This window comes from Cetorhinus maximus, chromosome 21, assembly GCF_964194155.1.
Source record: "Cetorhinus maximus chromosome 21, sCetMax3.hap1.1, whole genome shotgun sequence".
Classification (NCBI taxonomy): domain Eukaryota; kingdom Metazoa; phylum Chordata; class Chondrichthyes; order Lamniformes; family Cetorhinidae; genus Cetorhinus; species Cetorhinus maximus.
Window position 1 is genome coordinate 33,428,790 of NC_135899.1, and position 24,031 is coordinate 33,452,820.

General features: G+C 44.4%; 1 protein-coding gene across 1 annotated transcript in view; it reads left to right on the plus strand.

Annotated features, from left to right (window-relative positions):
• The first annotated feature begins 11,004 nt into the window (after positions 1–11,004).
• LOC144695458 (uncharacterized) overlaps positions 11,005–24,031 on the plus strand; it is a 101,275-nt gene continuing 88,248 nt past the window's right edge. Inside the window, 2 exon segments of the mRNA XM_078566343.1 lie at positions 11,005–12,082; positions 13,951–14,050. Coding sequence (XP_078422469.1) covers positions 11,120–12,082; positions 13,951–14,050 — 1,063 coding nt within the window. The 5' untranslated portion in view covers positions 11,005–11,119.

The following is a 24,031-nucleotide window of genomic DNA, read 5'->3' on the forward strand; positions in this document are numbered from 1 at the left end:
ACCGATCACAGCTGAACCTTTGGAAAGGTTGGTTCTGATGGAAGGTTCCACACCACTGACCAGTTTCAGATCTGATGATATATCAAAGCTCCCCTGACCCGAGATGATGGTTTCACTGCCCAACCTTCTCTGTGTTGAACAATGCTGTGAAGGGACTGGGTGTCTTCCCACAGTTGTGCAGTTGTCCCTTGGGTGATGGTCAGGATCTATCTGCGGTTTATCCTCTCTGTATTCTCTGGTGTAGTACAGTGCAATCCTTCTGTAAAACAGGAGGAAACATGATTTCCACCAACTCATTTGCTGAAGGGCTGGCTCCCTTAGTTAGAGACTGTTCCACAGTGAGTGCCAGTCTGCTATTACCCTGTGTGGGGATCAGATACAAATCCTTTCTTTTTCCTCATTTGACTGTCACACACCCTCTGTTTCCACCAGGGACACTGGATAGTGACCAGGAGCAGACAATGTGGCTACTTTCTTTCCTCCACCCAGTCCCCCATCTTCCCAGGCACCATGAGCGCAATGGAAAAGACAGTCGGGCGGAGTGTAAAACAGGCTATCAATTCATTATGAATACAAGAGACAAGAATTTGGAGCAGGAGTAGACCATATAGCCCGTCAAGCCTGCTCCACTATTCAATACGATCCTGACTAATCCTGGGCTTCAACTTCATTTTCCTGCCCACTCCCCATATTCCTGAATTCCCTGTGAGACCAAAGCTCTGTCTATCCCAGCTGTAAATGTATGCAACGATGGAGCATCCACAACACTCTGGGGTAGAGAATTTCAAAGACACACAACTCTTTGACTGAAGAAATTTATCCTCATCTCAGTCCTAAAAGATCGGCCCCTTATCCTGAGAATGTGCCCCCGTGTTTTAGACTCCCCAATCAGCAGAAACAATCTCTCAATGTCTACCCTATCAGGCCCCTTTAGAAATTTGTATATTTCAATAATATCGCCACTCATTCTTCTGAACTCAAAGAATATAGGCCCAATTTACACAGCCGCTCATCATTGGGCAGCACCCTTATCTGAGGGACCAATCTAGTGAACATTCAGCGTACCATCTCGACTGCAAGGATATCCTTTCCTAAATGTGAAGACCAAAACTGCACACAGTATTCCAGATATGGTCTCACCAAAACCCTGTTCAATTGTAGCAAAACTTCTCTAGCCCTGTACTCCAATCCCCCTTGCAATAAAGGCCAACATGCCATTTATGTTTCCAATTGCTTGCTGCACCTGTATGCTTTCTGCATTCCTTGTACACCGAAGTCTCTTTCAACATCAACACTACAAGTTTCTTACTTTTGAAAAAATATACTGCCTTTCTATCCTTATGAGCAAGGTGAATAACTTTACTGTTCCTATATTATACTCCATCTGCCACGTTGTTGGCCACTCATCTAACCTGTCTATATTTCTTTGCAGCCTCTCTATGTCCTCCCCACAACTTAACTTTCACCCAGCTTGCTATCATCAGGAAACTTAGATAAATTATTCTCTATCCCGATGAGCTCATGTTGTGCTGGCGAAAACCAGTTTTTCCCTTAGAGTATCTGCTTAATATAAAAAAACACTCAGCAGAAATGTTAATTCAGTGGAAGTTTTGAAATTTCTCCCCTTGTTTTCCAAAATTATTTGAAGAAAACACACTGGACAGGAAGTGCTAGAAGCTAAGGAAAATATTGCTTCAGTGTAGCTGATTGAAGGATTCTGGTTTATCCTAGGAAATTAGATACACTGCACTCGCTCAGACTGCACATCCCAAATTCAGCTATCAGCTACAGCACTGGGCAAAACTATCAAATCCAAGCCCAGGCTTTTGGGAAAGGCCGAGGCCTTCAGGTAAAATCTCTAAAGAAGGCTTTAAAAGACATTTCAATTAATGTGTCTCCAGGTATGGCAGACAAATTGCTATGATGCTGGATTAACAATCCAGAGATTGAGAGTTCAAATCCAACCACGGAAAGTTACAGACATAGAATTACAGTGCAGAAACAGGCCATTCGGCCCAACTTGTCTATGCTGGTGTTAATGCTTCACACGAGTCTCCTCTCACCCCTATTCATCTCGCCCTATCAGCATATCCTTCTGTTCCTTTCTCCCTCATGTGCTTATCTAGTTTCCCCTTAAAGATATCTATGCTACTCACCTCAACTACTCAACATCCAAATGTGTCTGCTAACCAAGTTGCACACCAGTTGCTCCTAAATGGAAAAATAACTAGAAACAACCAAGAGCACAACTAGATAGGAAGAAGTATAGTGATGACCGTGGCTTCACTGGACCATTCACCATGGAAGAGCTGGAAACTGGTATATCTAGTCTAAAACACGGGAAAGCAATTGGTCTTGACAACAGAGCAACGGAGCAGATAAAGCATTTTGGACAGCAAGCAAAGAAATGGCTCCTACAATTGTTCAGTCACTGCCTGGCAACACACAAGCTACCTAATATTTGGTAGAAGGCACATATAATAGCACTATTAAAGCCTGGAAAAGATCCCTCAGATCCTAAGAGTTTTCGGCCAATTTCACTGCTTTGCCACACCAATAAGCTGTTTGAATGCCTGATACTCAATAGGATAGCACCAACTGTAGATGAGAAGATCATTCCAGAGCAAGCAGGTTTCCGCCCCGGCAAATCAACAACAAGCCAACTGCTCAAACTCACACAACATATCGAAGATGGTTTTGAGCAAGGGATGGTAACAGGTGCTGTTTTTGTAGACCTGTCAGCAGCATACGATACAGTGATCCATAGATGTCTCCTCTGCAAGATCCTAGAGATGACAAAAGATATTCACTTAACAGAGCTGTTAGAAAGCATGCTTCAGAATCACTGGTTCTATGTTGAACTAGGTGGGAAGTGCAGCAGGTGGCATATTCAGAAGAATGGTCTTCCTCAGGGAAGCGTGCTTGCACCACTACTGTACAACATCTACACGAATGACCAACCTATAGACAGTGTCACACGCCGTTTTATATATGCTAATGACTTATGTGTCACTGTCCAAAGCACTGATTTTAACACCGTGGAGAAAACGCTTTCTGAGGCCTTGGAGGGACTAACATCCTACTATGAAGAAAACCACCTTCGCGCAAACCCATCAAAGACGCAAGTTTGTGCATTCCACCTCAGAAACCGTGAAGCCAAACGACAGCTTAAAGTAACCTGGTGTGGAGCAACACTGACGCATTGCGAGCACCCTATCTACTTAGGAGTCACCCTTGACAGATGCCTCACCTTCAAGAACCACATCGAAAAGACAAAGGCAAAAGTGAGCGCATGAAACAACATCCTGAATAAGCTCACTAACACAAAATGGGGAGCAAGCTCGAAAACATTGTGAACCAGTGCACTTGCTCTTTGCTATTCCACTGCCGAATACGCCTGCCCTGCATGGGAAAGATCTACTCATGCTAAGAAGTTGGATGCCGTTCTGAATGCAAGCTGCCAGCTTATCACAGGTTGTTTAAAACCAACAAATGCCAACAGCCTATATATCCTGGTGGGTATCGCTCCCCCTGATATAAGAAGAACGGTAGCCAGCAAGAAAGAGCGACTCTGTCAAACATCAGATGAGAGGCACCCTCTACATGGTCTTACACCTACACCCAGCCGCCTAAAGTCAAGGAAGAGCTTCATAAACAGTGTTGTTCCATTACAATTAACCCCATCTGAAGCCTGCATCGCCTTGTGGAAAGACCGGCTCGCCAGTCTCGAACAACCCCTAGCAATGGAAATTCTACCGGATGAAAGCCTTCCCCCAGGAGCTAATTGCAACTGGGCAACCTGGAAGTGCCTTAACAGACTTAGGACTGGTGTAGGTCGTTCAAAGGTATCACTAAGCAAATGGGAATATACAACCAGTCCGACAACTTGTGAATGTGGAACTGAGCCACAGTCTATGCAACATCTCCTGCAATGCCTATCGCTAGAAGAACTCTGCACTGTTGCAGATCTTGCCGAATTCAACAACAAGGTGCAAAAATGTGTCCAGTTCTGGCTGGGCCATGTATAGACTGTCCATGGGCACAATAAGAAGAAGACCTCAACTACTCCAAGTTGTGAAGCTGAATTTAATTCATTTTGGAATTTGTGGAATAGAATCAAAATAAAAGCATAAAAACTTTCAGGTTGGTAAAAACCTTGTTCAAATATTGTGCTTCGGGGAAGGGAACCTGCAACAACTACCTGGCCTGGTCTACATGTGATTCCAGTCCCACACAACACCGTTGACTCTGAACTGCCCTCTGAAGTGGCCAAGCAAACAATGATAAACAATCACTACAAAGTCCAATAATAAGAGGAAAATCAGATAGATCTGGACAATCCTGACATTGTGTCAGAATAAGAGTAAGGTGATCTCAGCCCAGTGAAATCTGTAAAGTCTCTCTTACCAAGGTCTGAGGACAAGTGACCAAGTGAGGAGAGCTGCCCCACAGAGTGGTCAAGTAGCAGTGATACTCACTGAATCGTATCAACCTGGAAACATCCCAGACTCCTCCGTCACCACTGAAAAGCAGAATACTGCGGATGCTGGAAATCTGAAATAAACATCGAAAACACTGAAAAAACTCAGCAGATAAGGTAGCACCTGTGTAACAGGGAAACAGAATTCACATTTCAGATCTGAGATCTTTCATCAGAACTGGGACAGGTCAAAGATGTAACAGGTTTTGAGCAACGGGTGGGTGGGACAAGGACAAAAAGGAAGGTCTGTGTTAGGGAGGACGACAGGAGAGATTGGGTGACAGAAAAGTTAGTCTTCCAGGGCCAAAGAGAATGGTGATGGGATAAGAAAAGACACAAAGGAACAAAAGATGTCCCTAAAGCTGGTGTGTTGCTACATTAAAGAAAACATATGAAACAAGCAAAGGCAAGGAAACAAAATGAGGATCAGAGTTTACAGTCTGAAATTGTTGAACTCAAGGTTGAGTCCAGAATTCTGTAAAGTGCCTAATCGAAACATGGGATGCTGTTCCTCAAGCTTAAGTTGAGCCTCACTGGAACAGTGCAGCAGGCCAAGAGCAGAAACGTCAGTGTGAGAGCAAGATGGAGAATTAAAATGATAGATCACCAGGAGCTCAGGGTCATGTTTTGAGACTGAATGGAGGTGTTCCATAAACTGGTCACACAATCTGCGTTTGATCTCCCCAATGTCGAGGACACCACATTGTCAGCAGCAAATGCAGTAGGCTAAATCGAAAAAAGTAGACGTAAATTGCAGCTTCATCTGGAAGGAGTGTTTGTGGCTTTGGTCGGTGAGGAGAGAGGAGGAAAATAAGCAGGTGTTACACCTCCTGTGATGGCATGGAAAGGGGGTGTTGGGGGTGATTGAGGAGTGGAGCAGGGTGCCACGGAGGAAATGGTCTTTCCGGAATGTTAAAGAGGGGAGGAAGTGGAAAATATGTTTGGTGGTGCAATCATGCCTGAGGTGGAGGAAATGGCAGCAAATGATCCATTGAATATGGAGGAAAGGTAAGGACAAGGGGACCTTATTGTGGTGCGGGGTGGGGGGAGGAGGGGTGAGACCAGAAGTGTGAGAAACATGGCAGACATGGCCCAGAGCTGTGTCAACCATGGGTTAGTTGGAGGGTGGTAGGGGGGAATCCTCGGTTGAGGGAAAAAAAGGTATCTCAGAAGCGTTGTTGTGGAAGATTGTATCGTGAGAACGGATGCAAAAGAAATGGGGGAACTTGACTATCCCAGTGAAACTCTTTCCGATAAGCACTTTACAGCTTTGGAGACTCAACATTGAGTTTAACTGTTTCAGACCGTAAACTCTGGCCCCCATTTTGTTTCCATTTTTTTTTGCTTGTTTCAGTTTTTTTTTCTTTCAGTTGGCAACACACCTGCTTTAGGTACATCTTTTGTTTCTTTTCTTATCCCATCACCATTCCATTGGCTCTGGAAGACTAACTTTACTGTCATTCAATCTCTCCTGTCTTCCACCCTATCACAAACATTCCTTTCCTCCTTGTCCCAGCCATCCCTCGCTCAAAACCCATTACATCTCCAACTTTTTTTTCCCAGTTCTAATGAAAGGTCACAGATGTGAAACACTTACTCCTTCTCTCCACAAATGCTGCCTGACATGTTGAATTTTTCCAGCATTTTCTGTTTTTATTCCACGCAAAGCCACAATGGGACTCAGCACACGAGTGCAAGGCACAATGTTAAAGTACCTTCAGCTAAAAATGGTGAGCGGATGATCAAACCCGGCCTCCTCGTAAGGTGCTGGGAGACCCCTCCAAACCACTCAAATCCTCCTCACTATCGAGAAGGCTCAAGTCAGGAGTGTGATGGAACACTCACCACTCATATGGATGGGAACATCTACAACACTAAAGAGTCCCGACAGGATCAAGAACACAGCCGGTCCCCTAATCAGAGCCGCTACCATTAGACTCAGTATTCACTCACTCCACCACCAGGACACTGTCCAGATACGTTATTTCAAAAGAATCTTCCTTCACACTGGATATTCAGCTCCCCTAATTGGATAGCTTAGGGAGGACCAAAGATCATATTTACAAGTTGCGCAAGGGCAGAACTACAGGTTCATCAATCATTACAAGTAGCAAGGCAGGTCAACAAGGCCATTTTTTAACAAATCAAACAATATCTTGGGGTAAATTTTCGAGGAATAGAATTGAAAAACTGAGAAGTTATGTTGAACTTGTATAGAACCTTGCTTAAATCACACTTGGAGAGCTGTGCACAGTTCTGATCTCCAGATTGAAAAAGGACATAAAGGAACTGGAGAAGGTGCAAAAAACATGCATAAGGATGATATTGAGAATTGAGAGATAGTAACTATCAGGAAAGACTAAACAGGCTAGCACTCTTTTCCCTAGAAAAGATAAGGGTGACATGATAGAAATCTTTAAAATCATGAATTATAAAATTAAGAATTTGGGGGTAAATGGAGAGAAGATGTTTCCACTTGTGTGGGAGAGTCCAAAACTAGGGGCCAGAAATATAAGATGGTCAATAATAAACCCAATGAGGAATTCAGGAGAAACTTCTTCACTAAGAGAATGATTAGAATGTGGAACTTGCCAGCACAGGGAATGGTTGAGGTAAATAGTTTTGATGTATTTGGTGGGAAGCCAGGTAAGTACATGAGGGAAAAAGGAATAGAAGGATCTGCTGATTGGGTGAAATAAGATAGGTAGGGAGAAAGCTCATGTGGAGCATAAGCACCGGTAGAAAGCAGATGGGCTAATTGGTCTGTTTCTGTGCTTTAAAAACTAGGATACAAACAAAAAGTTGCATGCCCCCTCTCCGGGTCAAAGTGTCCCTTATTTTGTTCCCTCAGAGTTGGTCACTCTGGAGTAAATCCGAGGCACAGTCACTCCCGGGTTCCAGAGTTACTTCTCAAGCACTGGTCAATCTCATCCGCCACTTTCTCTTCTCTGTTCCTCCATCTCATGCCTCTCCTCCGGTGTCCGTCCCTCCCATGTTTCTCTCTCCTGTGCATGTGCTGATCCCACCACTGCACGTCATCACTGCCTTGGATGCTGTGGGTCTTCCTCTTCTGATCTGCTGTCAAACACATCCAAGGCTACACATCCCACACTGATGTTGTCAGTTTGAAAGCCTCTGAGGCTGAAGAATGTTATTCCCACACTAGAAATCTCTGTCAAACATTTACCGGGGGAACTGAGACAGCAGCTGGAATAAGTGAGGTTTTATTCAGATGGGACAATGATAAGTTTAAATCCCCACCTGATCTGCTGCTCAAAGTCTCCTCCATTTCACCGGTCAGTTTCCCAAACTTCAGGAAACTCATGTTGCTCCTGAAATATTTGGATTGGCTGTGAGAGACGTCAATCAGAGAGCCCCACCCACTCTGCCCATTCCCTCCCCTTCCTGTTCCACAGCTGCTTCACTTCCTGTACGGACTCAAAACCAATTCAGGACATGGTGAGTGAACGAACACAATTTATAATAATTACATCACATAATATCCACACTAATCTTCAGGCAGTCTGACTATCCTGTGGGGAATCAGCTGTGGAAATGCCCCTTATGCTGTGTGAGAACATCCAGCTGAGAGAGCTGTTTACTCGGTGCTTTGTGCTGAACTGTTTGCCTGGAGCTGTGTGTTGGATATTGAGTGTGTTTATTGGAAGCATTTCCCTTCTGATTTACAGGCTGACTTTTGTTGATGGCTCATTACTGAATATGAGAAGGTGAGGTGTAATTATCTGGGAGGTGCAGAGTGTCTGAGGATTCTTACTGATTTCCTATTGTTGAGTTCTGTCTGTGTGTGTGTTGGGAGCTGGTTATTATCCTGTGGACTGTGAATGGTCAGTTCTGTCTGTGTGTTGTGATCTGGATGTTTCCTGTCTTTCCAAATCCCTCCAAGACCTCCCCCTATCTCTGTAGCCTCCTCAGAAAAGAAAAAAAAAGACTTGCATTTATATGAAGCCTTTCACAGCCAGATGTCTCAAAGTGATTTATACCCAATTAATTTCTTTTGAAGTGTGGCCACTGTTGTAATGTAGGAAACACGGCAGCCAATGTGCGCACAGCAAGCTCCCACAAACAGCAATGTGATAATGACCAGATAAGTTGTTTTTTAGTGGTGTTGATTGAGGGATTAATGTTGGTCAGGACACCAGGAATAATTCCCCTATTCTTCTTCAAAATAGTGCCATGGGATCTTTTACACCCACCTTAGAGAGAGAGAGAGAGCAGACGGGGCCTCAGTTTGAGATCTTATCTGAAAGACAGCACTTCTGACAATGCAGCACACCCTCAGTACAGCACTGGAGGTTCAGCCTCAGTGCCCAAGTCCTGGAGCGGGGCTTGAACCCACATTCTTCTGACTCAGAGGTGAGAGTGCTACCCCCGAGCCAAGGTTGACAGTCACCTCAGCTCTACAACCCTCTAAGACCTCTGCACTCCTCCAATTTTGGTCTCTTGAGCATCTGTGATTTTAACCATTCCACCCTTGGTGCGTGTGCCTTCCACTGCCTGGGCCCTTAGCTCTGGAATTCCCTCCCTAAACCTCCCCATCTTTCTCCCCTTCTTTAAGATACTTCTTCAAAGCTACCTGTTTGATCAAGCATTTGACCATTTCTTCTAAAATCTCCATAAGTGACTTGCTGTCAAATGTTGTCTGATAATGCACCTTGAAGTGTTTTGGGACCTTTTACAATGTTAAAGGTGCTGTAGAAATCCAAGTTGTTGTTGTTGCTGGACAGCACGGTGGCCAGCTCCCTGATTCAGGATTATATTGAGCTTTGTGTGTTTAACCAGACCGTCCTTACTTCAGGTTTTACAGCCAGCTGTTCCAGAGGTTAATACTGGAGTTCATTGTGACCAGCTGAAGAGCTGGGTCAATGCTCAGAAGTGAGGTTATGCTTTGAAATTGATGTGTAGGGAGGGGGTGAATGGAATTTGATTTGATGTAGAGAAATGTATGATGCACTGCTTTGTACTGTTTCCTGATCATTCAGCTGTCTTGTGTAACTGACAACAGCTGGTTGGTTTGTGGACTGCGTCTTGCTCATTAAGACTGTCCATTCAGCTTGTCTGTTAGAGAGAGGCTGAGGTGGTCTGGGGGAGGTCCAAGGAAGAATTTTGGAGAGGGTACAGAAGAAATTTACTAGAATGTTCCAGGGTTGAGTGATTACAGTTACGTGGATAGGCTGGAGAAGCTGGGATTGTTTCCCTTAAAGCAGAGAAGGCTAAGAGGAGATTTGTTAGAGACATTTAAAATCATGAAGCGTTTAGACAGGGAGAAAGAGAAAGCTGTTTCCATTGGCAGAAGGGTCAATAACTAGAGGTTACAGATAAAAGATGATTGGCAAAAGAATCAGAGGCGACTTGAGGAAAACCTTTTTCAGACAACGCGTGGTTAGCATTTAGAATGCACTGTCTGATAAGGCAGTGGATGCAAATTCAATAATAACCTTCAGGAGGGAATTGGATAAATACTTGAAAGAGGGAAAATTATAGGGATTCGGGGGAGGAGTGGCGCAGTGAGACAAACTGGATTGTTCTTCAAAAGAGCCAGCCCAGACATGAAGGGTCAAATAGACACCTTTTATGACGTACTATTCTATGAGTCTATATGATTCTATGAAGGGTTCTCCATTACCATTCCTGGCTCTCATTGTCATTTCCCTATGTTGGTCAGGAATAGGGACACCGTACATAGGAAGAGGTACAAGCTCCACTCACAGGAGAGACCAGTGACGTCCTGCCTCAGCTCATCTGCTGCTGAAACCTTCATCCACACCTTTGTAGACTCTCGATTCAACTATCCCAATGCTCTCCTGGCTGCTCTCACAAATTGTACTGAAAACTTGAGCTCCTCCAAAACTCTGCAGCCCATGTCCGAACTGACACCAAGACCCATTCCCCAATCACCCCTGTGCACACTGATCGACATTGACTTCTGGTCCAGCAACACCTTGATCTTAAAATTCTCATCCTTATTTTCAGATCTTTCCAGCTTGCCTCTCCCTATCAGAGCAATTTGTCTGCCGTATCTGGAGACACATTAATTGAAATGTCTTTTAATGCTGCCTTTAAAGATTTTACCTGAAGGCCTCGGCCTTTCCCAACATCCTGGGCTCGGATTTGATAGTTTTGCCCAGTGCTGTGGCTGATAGCTGAATTTGGGATGTGCAGTCTGAGCGAGTGCAGTGTATCTAATTTCCCAGGATAAACCAGAACCCTTCAATCAGCTACACTGAAGCAATATTTTCCTTCGATTCTCACACTTCAAAGGCTCTACTGAATTATCATTTCTTCGGAATTGTTTTCATCTTAAACTCATACACTAACGGTAAAACTGCACTAACGACACGAGCTAATAGTGAATTGATAGACTCTTTTACACTCCATCCCCCAACTGTCTTTTGCACTTCCATTATGGCACCTGGGAAGACGGGTGATGCTGGGCGGAGGAAAGAAGGTTGCCACTGAGGAGTCAGCCTCTTCAACAAAGGAGGAGAGGGAGTTGGAGTAAATCATGTTTCCTTTTCCTGTTTTACAGAAGGATTGCACCGTACTACACCAGAGAATACAGAGAGGATAGACACCGCAGATAGATCCTGACCACCATCTGAGAAACAACTGCAAAAGTACATGGAAGAGAAATCATTCGAGAGTGAGGTGTGCAACCAAGCATGTATACAGTCATCGATGCTCTTGCATCAGCAACACATTCACACAGACGAAAAGCTGTTCAGGTGCGAGGTGTGTGACAAGTCATTCTCAAAGTCATGGAACCTTCACAGGCACCGACGAATGCACACTGGGGAGAAACCATTCAAGTGCGAGGTGTGTGACAAATCATTCTCACAATTATCGACACTCCGCACACACCAACGGATTCACACAGGGGAGAAACCATTCACATGTGAGGTGTGCAACAAATCATTCTCACATTCATCAACCTTCCGCGAACACCAACGCATTCACACAGGGGAGAAACCATTCAAGTGTGAGGTGTGCAACAAATCATTCTCAGACTCATCGACCCTCCGCGTACACCAACGCATTCACACAGGGGAGAAACCATTCACGTGTGAGGTGTGCAGCAAATCATTTGCACAGTTATCGACCCTCCGTGCACACCAACGCATTCACACTGGGGAGAAACCGGTCAAGTGTGAGGTGTGTGACAAAGCCTTCTCACAGTTAGGGAGCCTCCTGGTCCATCAGAAGATCCACACAGGGGAGAAACCGTTCAAGTGTAACGTTTGCGATAAAGCTTTTGTAAGGTCTTCAAGCCTCCTGATACACCAGATGATTCATACAGGGGAGAAACCCTTCAGATGTGAATTTTGTGAGATGGCTTTCATCCAATCCTCTGATCTCCTGAGGCACCAGAGGATTCACACAGGGGAGAAACCCTTCAAGTGTGAGGTGTGTAACCAAGCCTTCACGCAGTTATCGACACTTGTGGAGCACCGACGCATTCACACTGGGGAGAAACCATTCCCATGTGATGTGTGCAACAAATCCTTCTCGAGGTCATCATACCTACTGCTCCATCGGAGGATTCACACAGGGGAGTAACTCTTCAGGTGCGATGTTTGTGAAAAGGCTTTCACCCACTCCTCCTGAAGCATCAGCAGATTCACACAGATGTGAAACCATTGATGTGAGGTGTCTGATAATGTTTTCAAACAGTCAGCATATCTCCTGATCCATCAAGGCACTCACACGGGAGAAACACTATTGGTGTGAGTTGTGTAATAAAATCTTACTCAATTCTCCGTCGATCTGAAACAACAGTGAACCCACAAGGGAGACAAACTCTTCCAATGTGACATGTGTTAGGATTGTTTCACCATCTTCTTTCTCACTATACACTAACATCTCCACACGGACTCGGAGCTGGGTCACCTGCTTCTGTTGCACTCTGTCTGTCACGTCGTCCCTGAACAGTCTTGCTCTAATGCTATGCCCCCTTGGTCTGGACTCTCCCACCAGAGGAATAGTTCTGCTGTAATTATTCTATCAACTTGTTTAATCATCAATTAAATAGCTCAATTAAATTACCCCTTAATTTTCGCCATTGAAGGAATGCAAGCTCAGTCTGTGCAACCTGTCCATAGAATTTAACCCTTTTAGCCCCAGGAACATTCTGGTGAATCTACGCTGCTCTCCCTCCAAGGCCAATATATCCTTCTTGAGGTGCGGTGCCCAGAACTGAACACAGTTCTCCAGATAGGGTCTAAACAGAGCTCTGTACAGCTGGAACATAACTTCCACAAGGACACAGTTAGTTTTGGGGAGATGTTGTTGGTTATCTTTCCTCTTAAGGATGGTCCCGGAGTAATGAGCAGTTTTGGCAGAGGAAAGCAGGACCACTTGTACTTGATGTAGTCCAGTCAGATCTGGTGATGGATGGCTAAACCAGTTGTGTACCAGATACACTCAAATCTTCACTCCCCTGGATATGAGAAGAAGGGAGACGGACCAGGAAGGAAGAAAGTAAAGGTAATTTGGGAAACAAGGGTGTAGAAGTTGAATATGATTGGAAACATATCACCGTTCCTTCACTGTCACTGGGTCAAAATCCTGGAACTCTCTTCCTAACAGCACTGTGAGTGTACCTATACCACATGGACTGCAGCGGTTCCTGAAGGCAGCTCAGCACCACCTTCTTAAGGGCAACTGGGGATGGGCAATAAATGCTGGCCCAGCCAGTGAAGCCCACACTCCCTGAATGAATAAAAAAATAGTTAAACCAAATTGACGGCTGCAGAACAATTATGGTGAATGGGAGGAGACCAAAGAGCAGAGTTTTGCAAATTAGTTAGTGCTGTCCAGGAATATGGAAACTTCCTATGAACTCACATGAGTACTGGATCTCTGTAACCATTGGTGGGTTTGTATGATGGAAATGAGCTCCATCCTCTGCCACTAAACTTCGGTGTCATTTCTGACCACTGGAATTGGAATTTTAAAGATACTTCTGTCTGTGGTATTCTGAGATAGTTTCCCCTGATGTGAGTATGTGTGTTAGTAAAGTGAGCCAGCTCTCAGGAGTGGGTATGGGGTAGAATCAGACCCTGCTTAATTTGATGTGAATTATAGACAGATCCTCTTCAGGTGATGGGTGCTTGACTAATACCATGGGGAATGTTTGTACTGTCCTGTCTGGGAGGACTACTATCCTGAGTATGATGATGGAGAGGAGGTGATTTAAATTGAATAGGTTAGAAAGATAAAATAGACTGGGCGTTATTCCCTAGAGTTTAAAAGAATGAGAGGTGATCTTATTCAAACATACAAAATTCTTACAGGACTTGACAGGTAGATGCAGAAAGGTAGTTTCCACTGGCTGGGGAGGGGTGGCGGGGTGGTCTAGGACCTGGGGACACAGTCTCAGAATAAGGGTCATGCCATTTAGGACCAGGATGAGGAGGAATTTGGTGGTGAATCTTTGGAATTCTCTGCCCCAGAGGGATGTGAAGGCTCAATCGTTGAGTATGTTCAAGACTGAGATCAATGGATTTCTAGATATCAAAAGCATCAAAGGATACAGGATAGTGCAGGAAAATGGTGTGTAGAAGGTCAGCCTTGATCTCATTGAATGGTGCAGTGGGCTTGAGGTGCTGAATGGCCTACTCCTGCTCCAATTTCTTATGTCCTTGTGAGTCTCTACAGACCTGAGTTCCCTCAGCCCATCATACCTCGATGTAATAACGGTGTAATATGTTCACCTTACACTCTTCCAAGTTTCATTTCATGTTCTGGGAAAGATCTTGAGTCATTTTCAAATGCTTTATTATTTTGGTTGATTCAAAGTTTGATGTAAGCTGAATATTGTGTTGTTTGTCTGCTGTTTTATCAATCTTCTGTGTAGATTTATAACTCACAATAAATTCACTTTTTAGCTCAACCCAAACTACCTGATTTGTCAGCATGGTGTGTTCCTATTGATTGAAACACTCAGACGCCTACAGTAAGAGTTCTGTACACTCTTGGTCAATGTCACTGTGGAATGGTATACTTTCTCCATCAATGGGTTTCCTGTTCATTCGAAGCATAACATTTCCCTAAGGAAGAAACAAAGACTTGCATTTATATATCACCTTTCACAATATCAGGGTATCTAAAGTCACTTTACAGCTAATGAAATTCTTTTTGAAATGTAGTTACTGTTGTAATATAAAAAACGTGACAGCCAATTTGCACGCAGCAAGCTCCCACAAAGGGGAATGTGATAATGAGCAGATAATCTGTTTTTGTGACATTGATTGTGGGATTCACATTGACCTGCACATGAGGGATAACTCCCCTGCTCTTCTATAATGTAGTGTCATGGGATACTTTCACTTGAGAAGCAGACAGGTTTAACTCTTCTGAAAAATGGTACCTCTGACAGTGCAGCATTCTCTTAGTATTGTACCAGAGTGTCAGGCTCAGTGCTTAGGTCTTTGGAGCAAGACTTGAACCCACAACCTTCTGACTCAGAGATGAGAGTGCTAACTAAGCCACAACTGACAGCTTATAATATTTCTGTTACATTAGATTCAGTTTCAAAGGGGACAAATCTCAAGGCTGGAAAATTGAAGCTAACATAATTTAATCTTTTAAAATCCCTTTTCAGTTGTGTGTTTTTTATTGAGGGGGGAGGGGCTGATTCTGGCAGCTACCGGCGAGGATGCGCTGAGGTGAATCTTTTTAATTGTTCATAAATAAACAGTCCCCTCCCCAACCCTCTCCCAGTTACAACAACCCTCCTATTTCAATAGAAAATAAAAAGAGAATTGGGATCTCAGCACCGCCATTGGCGGATTTGGAGGAGAGAGTGAGGACAAGATGGTGGAGGATCCAGTGAAGGTAAAGCAGCTCCAGCTATGACTGTGAGAGAAAGGGAATGTGAGAGGGAGGAAGCGAGAGAGAAGTGGGGGGGGGGAATGTGAGAGGGAGAGAGAGGGAATGACAGAGACAGAGTGTGAGAGAGAGAGCTAGAGAGGGGGTAAAAAAAACACTAAGAAGGAGAGAGGGAACTGGGAGAAGGAGGCAACAGGCAAAATGGTCTCTTTCACACTTACAGCTTATTTTCATTTATATGATTTCCCAACTCTAATTTTGTAAAACAATTTTAATTTTTCCTTCTAAAACCCTTCTCCTGGGCCTGGCTTTCAAGTTTATACAAACTACTGCTGGAACAACAATCATTATTATCATCATGTATGTGCTCTGCCTGAATGCAGGTCCATGACTCATCATTAGTCTTTCCATGTCTCTCTATCCTGTGCCAGTCTTTTCATTTGCCAATAATTTCAATTTTCAAGCCATCCGAGATTCATATTCTCTTCCTTGTTCTTCATCTTTTCCCTTGAAATCTTCCTTCCATGACGTCTCTTACTGATCTATTTCTCCTTAAGATGTACCCTGCCCAGTCTCTCTGCTTTTTCCTAATTACATTCAGCAAATTTCTTTGTTCAGTCACTCTCCTCAACACAGCTTCCAACCTGATAGTCGCCCAACCTCAGACGACCCGCTTCTACCTCCTACCCAAAATCCATAAACAGGACTGTCCCGGCAGACCGAATGTGCCTGCCCCACGGAACTCATTTCTCGCTATCTTGACTCCCTTCTCTATCCCCTTGTCCGGTCCCTTCCCACCTACTTCCGTGATTTCTCTGACACCTTACGTCACATCAACAATTTCCAGTTTCCTGGCCCCAACCGCCTCCTCTTCACCATGGACGTCCAATCCCTCTACACCTCCATCCCCCACCAGGATGGTCTGGTGGTTCTCCGCTTCTTCCTCGAACAGAGGCCCGAACAATCCCCATCCACCATCTGGCTGATGCTGGTCTGGCTGAACTTGTTCTCACACTGAACAATTTCTCCTTTAACTCCTCTCACTTCCTCCAAATGGCTATGGGTACCCGCATGGGCCCCAGCTATGCCTGTCTCTTTATGGGGTATGTGGAACATTCCTTGTTCCAGTCCTACTCCGGCCCCCTCCCACAACTCTTTCTCCGGTACATCGATGATTACTTCGGTGCTGCTTCATGCTCTCGTTGGGACCTGGAAAAATTTATTAATTTTGCTTCCAATTTCCACCCCTCCATCATTTTCACATGGTCCATCTCTGACACTTCCCTTCCCTTCCTTGACCTCTCTGTCTCAATTTCTGGTGATAGACTGTCCACCAATATCTATCACAAGCCTACCGACTCCCACAGCTACCTCGACTACAGCTCCTCACACCCCGCTTCCTGTAAGGACTCCATCCCATTCTCTCAGTTCCTTCGCCTCCGTCACATCTGTTCTGATGATGCCACTTTCAAAAACAATTCCTCTGACATGTCCTCCTTCTTCATTAACCGAGGTTTTCCACCCACGGTGGTTGACAGGGCCCTCAACCGTGTCCGGCCCATCTCCCGCGCATCTGCCCTCACGCCTTCTCCTCCCTCCCAGAAACATGATTGGGTCCCCCTTGTCCTCACTTATCACCCCACCAGCCTCCGCATTCAAAGGATCATCCTCCGCCATTTCCGCCAACTCCAGCATGATGCCACCGCCACACACATCTTCCCTTCACCCCCCCGGCAGCATTCCGCAGGGATCGTTCCCTCCGTGACACCCTGGTCCACTCCTCCATCATCCCCTACTCCTCAACCCCCTCCCACGGCACCTTCCCATGCAACCGCAGAAGATGCAACACCTGCCCCTTCACTTCCCCTCTCCTCACCGTCCAAGGGCCCAAACACTCTTTTCAAGTGAAGCAGCATTTCACTTGCACTTCCCTTGACTTAGTCTACTGCATTCGTTGCTCCCAATGCAGTTTCCTCTACATTGGAGAGACCAAACGCAGACTGGGTGACTGCTTTGCAGAACACCTTCGTTCTGTCCGCAAGCATTACCCAGACCTCCCTGTCGCTTGCCATTTCAACACTCCACCCTGCTCTCATGCCTACATGTCTGTCCTTGGCTTGCTGCATTGTTCCAGTGAAGCTCAACGGAAACTGGAGGAACAGCACCTCATCTTCCAACTAGGCACTTTACAGCCTTCCGGCCTGAATATTGAGTTCAACAATTTTAGATCATGAACTCTCTCCTCCATCCCCAACCCCTTTCCGATCCCCCTTTTTTCCAATAATTTATATAGATTTTTCTTTTCCCACCTATTTCCATTATTTTTAAATGTATTTCCATCCATTGTTTTATCTCTACCTTTTAGCCTTTTTTGATTCCTTCACCCCACCCCACCCCCACTAGGGCTATCTGTACCTTGCTCGTCCTGCTTTCTACCCTTAATTATCACATTCCTTAGATAATATCACCACCTTCAACACCTCTTTGTCCTTTTGTCTGTGACATCTTTTGGTTATCTCCACCTATCACTGGCCCTCCACCTAGCTCTTCTTGTCCCAACCACCCCACCCCCCTCCATTTAAACCAGCTTATATTTCACCCCTTTTCTATTTTTACTTAGTTCTGTTGAAGGGTCATGAGGACTCGAAACGTCAACTGTGCTCTTCTCCACCGATGCTGCCAGACCTGCTGAGTTTTTCCAGGTATTTTTGTTTTTGTTTTGGATTTCCAGCATCCGCAGTTCTTTGCTTTTATAACTTTATCATTCATTACTTGTTCTGTCCAGCTGATCCTTTCCTCTCTCATCCAAACCCACATTTCAAAGCTATTTAGCAAGTTGGTCTCCTCTTTCTGTAAGGTCCAAGTCTCGCATCCATACAAAACAAAACTGCAAATCAAGCTAAAGTGAAAACAGAAAATGCTGATAAAACTCAGCAGGTCTGACAGTGTCTGTGAAGAGAGAAACAGAGTTAATGTTTCAAGTCCATATGACCCTTCTTCAGGGCTAAAGCTTTTATACTTCAAATCAAGCCCTTTACAAGTTGCTTCTTGAGTTGTTTATTGAGTTTTCTGGTGAGCAAGCATCTCTTACCAAATATGATATTTTCCATCGCTATCCTAATTCTTATTTCTTTATTGCATCTTCTGTCTGCAGATATTATGCTTCCTAAATATTTGATTTCTTGAACTTGTTCTAGTTCTCTTCCTGCAATGAACATAAGAAATAGGAGCAGGAGTAGGCCATTTGGCCCCTCGAGCCTGCTCCACCATTCAATGAGATTATGGTTGGTCTGTTTGTGTTTCGAATTCCACATTTTCATCTACCCCAATAACCTTTGATTCCCTTGCCTAACAAGAATCCATCCACCTCCACCTTAAGAATATTCAATGACCCCGCATCCACTGCCTTCTGAGACAGAGTTCCAAAGTCGCACAACCCTCAGGGAAAAGAATTCTCATCTCTGTCCTAAAAGGGTGACCCCTAATTGTAAAACAGTGCCCCCTAGATCTGGACTCACTCACAAGAGGAAATATCCTTTCCACGTCCACCTTGTCAAGACCATTCAAGACCTTATATACTTCAATCAAGTCACCCCTCACTCTTCTAAACTCCAGTGGAAACAAGCCCAGTCTGACTAACCTTTCTTCATAAGACAACCCACTCATTCCAGCTATCAATCTAGTAAAACTCCTCTGAACTGCCGCCAGCACATTGCCATCCTGCCTTAAATAAGGAGACCAAAACTGCACACAGTAATCAAGATGTGGTCTTACCAATGCCTTGTACACCTGAAGCATAACTTACTTTTATGTTCAATTCCTCTCCTAATAATGGATAGCATTCCATTAGCCTTCCTATGAATATTTGTTGGTAATTTTGAAATATGCATCACTTTGATTTTGTCAATGTTCGCTTTCATTCCTAAGTTTATTCCTGTTGTTACAAGTCTATCTACCAGTTCTTGTAATCCTTCTTCTGGACTTGCTAAAAGTGCTTTGTCATCTGCATATCCAACAACGTTATCATTCGCACCCCCCCCACCCGCCACCTCACCAATATTAACGCCAGATTCTGTGCCTTCAAAACCTTTTATTATAGCTTCTGCATAGACATTGAAGAGGACTGGTGATAAAAAAAACATCCCTGTCGAACTGCTCTTCCAATTACACATGGTTCCAACTCTCTTTGGCTACTCTCATTATTGTTCTTTGTCCCATGTACAGATTTCATATGAGTCGTCTATCCCTCCAGTCTACTCCAATGTCTTTCAGCACTGTCAAGAGCTTAATCCATTCAAATCGACTGAATCCTTCCCCAAAATCTACAAAACAAACATACAGTTCCTGTCCAAATTCTAAATTGTATTCACTGATTAATCTTATAATGCCGATTGCTTCTCTTGTCCCTCTTCCTCCATAGCACCCTCGCCTTTGAATCAGAGGGTTGTGGGTTCATGTCCCACTCCCGGAAACCAAGAACTGTGATTGTACTCGAAAGAGTTGCAATCTGTGACTGTTGATAACTCGAAAGAGTTTCCTCATGGAAACCAAACTGGTCATCTCCAATGTAGTTCTGTGCCTTCCCACCCACTCTCTTTATTATAACTCTGAACACAACCTTCAATGCAAGGGCAATCAGACTAATTGTATAAAAGTCAGAACATTGGTATGCTTTTTGCTTCTTTCTTAGGGTGATCATTGTTGTCTGCTTGAAGTCATCTGGCCAATCTCCTGATAAGTAAACATCTTTGCACAGCATAGTAAACATTGATGCTAAGTTTGTTTCCATGTTTTTAATCAACTCTGTAGGTATTTAATCAATTCCAGCTGCATTTTCCAGTTTTTATCGCATTTATTGCTGCTCTTATCTCACTCTCTAGTATTTCTGGTCCAATGAAATGTCAACATTACTCTCTTCCTCAAGCTCAATCATTTCAGGTTTTTCATTTTTTTGGTTCTTCAATGTGCTCCTTCCATATTTTTTCTTATTTCATCTGGGTTTGTTAATAAATCACCTTCCTTATTCTCTACCGTTGTTTTCAGTCCTTTATGCAATGAATCTTCTTTTCTTTTGCACACATAAAGTCTACCCTTCCTAGTCCATCCAATTCTTTGTGTGTCACATTGCTCTTTTCACCATCATTGGTGTGCCTTTTTTGTTTCTCTTCGTTACACATTATTTAAGTGTTTGTATTTCAGCTTACCTTCTTCAGAACTGATATTCTTTAGTTTTCTCCTTTCTTCCATCCTTTGCAACATCGCAGTCATAACCCATGGTTCCTTGATCCATTTTCCTCTTAAAAACTGGATGCTATTTGGTCCCCACCTTCCTTGATGGATTCTTTAATTAGTTTCCATTGCTCATTCGTGTAGGTGGTATTCTTGTCATTTCTAGCTAGTGCTTCATCTACTTTATTTACAAATCCTTCATTTAATTATTTCAGCCTCTCTAGGTTCCACTGTTTTCTGTCTATTCCACCTTGGATCTTCTCCAGTTGTCTCCATTTTCACCAAGATTATGATCCGGTTCTGCGTCAGCTCCCGGCTGAGTCTTCGAGTTCTTTACACTACTCCTGTATCTTCGTCTCACTATTTTATAGTCCAGTTGAAATCTTCCTGTATCGCCAAACATTTTACATCAATATCATCTTCTTTTATGACGTCTAAAGCACCTAACAGCACTGTGGATGTACCTACACCACATGGACTGCAGCAGTTCAAGAAGGCAGCTCATCACCACCTTCTCAAGGGTAATCTGGGATGAACAATAAAATTGCTGGCCTAGCTAGCGATGTCCACATCCCACGAAAAGAATAAAAACAACCTGTTTGTTATCATGAATCCTGTTCTTCTGCAAAATTCTACCAGCTTTTGGCCTGGCTCATTTCTTTATCCAGTCCATATGATCCCGCTTCTTTGTTGCCTCTTCCTTCGTTCCAATCTCCTAAAACAATCAGATGGCTCTTCCCACTCTTCTGTTCGATTAGTTTTTCAATTCTATCATATATTTCATCAACCTCCTTGTCTGGATGTTCACTTGTGGGTACATATACCTGAATGATGGTAATGTCCACTGCTTGCCCCTTTAGTTTCACTAGCATCAGTCTATCTGAATCACATTTCACTTCACTCACACATTTGGCAGCTTCCTAGGCTAACCTTACTGCTACACTCTGTTTCTTTTCTCCTCCTGAGTATATCATTCTCATTTTATCACTCGTAAAGTTGCCTTCTGCTGTCCACCATTCTTCGCATAACCCTAGGATGTTTAATTTATCCTTTTTCATTTCTTGCTTTCCTTTCCTGTTCATTGTTCATACATTCCACATTCTTATTCTTTTGATACTACCAAGCTTGTATATATGAGGATTTTGCTGAATGATGACCTGAGAGGCCTCACTCCCTCCCTTGTCAAATGCAACAACACCTGTCCTTTGATAGGGGCTCTCCTCTACACTGTTGATGTTTATTTGTCGGTTAAAGTTGGGTATCCTGCGTAAAGCGGCAGAATGTGACAGGAGGACTGCAGAGTTTCAATGATGTGAGTACTTCCTGAAACTCAGTCTATATCAAAGAAAGAGCTGACGTTGATACAGAACAGAACAAAGACGGTGAGTGGGATGTCTAGGAGAAACTGTTGACGACTCATTCAATAATGTTTAGGAATGTGAACTGATAGTCAATAAACAGGGGAGCAGTAACCCTGTGTTGGTCCACTCTGATTTTTCTCTGTAAAGATCTGGAGAGACTTGAACCAGGTGGGGGTCCAGCAAAGGGGCTTCCACTTCCCCTACTGTGCAGCTCATGTCTCTGTGTTACTGGGGTGGAAGCAGCAGTTACTGTGTGGGGGGAATGGTCAATGGCAGCAGCAGAGCAGGCCAAGGGATCTCACAGTGTTCACACACCGCTCACTGCCTTTAGTATGAAGGATTCTGTAGATCCTTGTGTTCCCGCTCCACACTGGATCCTTACCCTCCAATTTGATCAGCAGCGTCTCTGCTGGACTAACAAACTCAGAATTGTATCTCAGAAACAAATATTTGCACCAACACAACTCATGGTCCCTCAGAAGCTACTTACTGGTTCACTGCGAGTCAGACAAACTCCCCCAGGACTAGAATATAAAAGCAGGGATGTGCTGCTGAGGCTTTATAAGGCTCTGGTCAGACCACATGTAGAATATTGTGAGCAATTTTGGGCCCTGTATCTCAGGAAGGATGTTCTGGCCCTGGAGAGGGTCCAGAGGAGGTTCACGAGAACGATCCCAGGAATGAAAGGCTTAACGTATGAGGAACGTTTGAGGACTCTGGGTCTATACTCGATGGAGTTTAGAAGGATGAGGGGGGATCTGATTGAAACTTACAGAAAACTGAAAGGCCTGGATAGAGTGGACGTGGGGAAGATGTTTCTATTAGTAGGAGAGACTAGGACCCGAGGGCACAGCCTCAGAGTAAAGGGAAGACCTTTTAGAACAGAGATGAGGAGAAACTTCTTTAGCCAGAGGGTGGTGAATCTATGGAATTCATTGCCACAGAAGGCTGTGGAGACCAGGTCATTGAGTGTATTTAAGACCGAGATAGATAGGTTCTTGATTGGTAAGGGGATCAAAGGTTACGGGGAGAAGGCAGGAGAATGGGGTTGAGAAACTTATCAGCCATGATTGAATGGCGGAGCAGACTCGATGGGCCGAATGGCCTAATTTCTGCTCCTATGTCTTATGGTCTCCAATGGCAGCTCCTTTTCTCCAAATTCTCCCACTCCCCAAGCGTGCTCTCTTCCTGCACTGTCACTGGACAAGCTGCCGGCCAATCAGATGTTCCCACGTGGCCTGGCCACATCAAGTGGGATCAGGCAGCAGTGAAAGTGCAGCCATGTGTAGTATCACATCTTCATGAAGCAACAACTGATGGAGTAGCAGAACACTGTCCACACGCCATGTGAGCGCTGTTAATAATCAAATACGCAGCAGCTGATTGACTGGTGTTCAGCAGCACAGGCGCACAGCTTCGAGGGAGCTTAGGACCTGGGTGTCTATGTACATAAATCATTCAAGGTGGCAGGACAGGTTGAGAGGTGTGATTAATAAAGCATACGGCATCCTGGGCTTTATCAATAGGGGCATAAAGTATAAAAGCAAGAAAGCTATCTTAAACTTGGATAAAACAGTGGCTGGGATTTTCCGGACCCGTCATGGCAGGACCCACTGCAGGAGATTCAGTGGCCCAGCCAAAAGTCCATTGACTTTCAGCGGGACTGGGCAATTCTGGCGGTGGCTGGGGCCAGAAAATCTCACCCAAAGGTTGAAACTCAAATGGAGTACCGCATCTAGTTCTGAGCATACACTTTAGGAAGGATGTGAAGACATTAAAGAGAGTGGAGAAAAGATTTACGAGAATGGTTCCAAGGATGAGGAATGTAGATAGAGTTGAGAAGTTTAAGATGTTCTTCTTGGAGAAGAGACAGCTGGGAGGAGATTTGATAGAGGTATTCAAAATCATGAGTTGGTTGAACAGAGTGGATGGGGAGAAATTGTTCCCATTGGTTGAAGGATTGAGAACGAGAGGGTGCAGATTTAAGAAGGAGGGAGATGGGTTGGGGATATGAAGGGGGCGTTATGGGGGAGTGAGGGAAGGGGGGTTATGGGGGAGTGAGGGAAGGGGGGGTTATGGGGGAGTGAGGGAAGGGGGGGTTATGGGGGAGTGA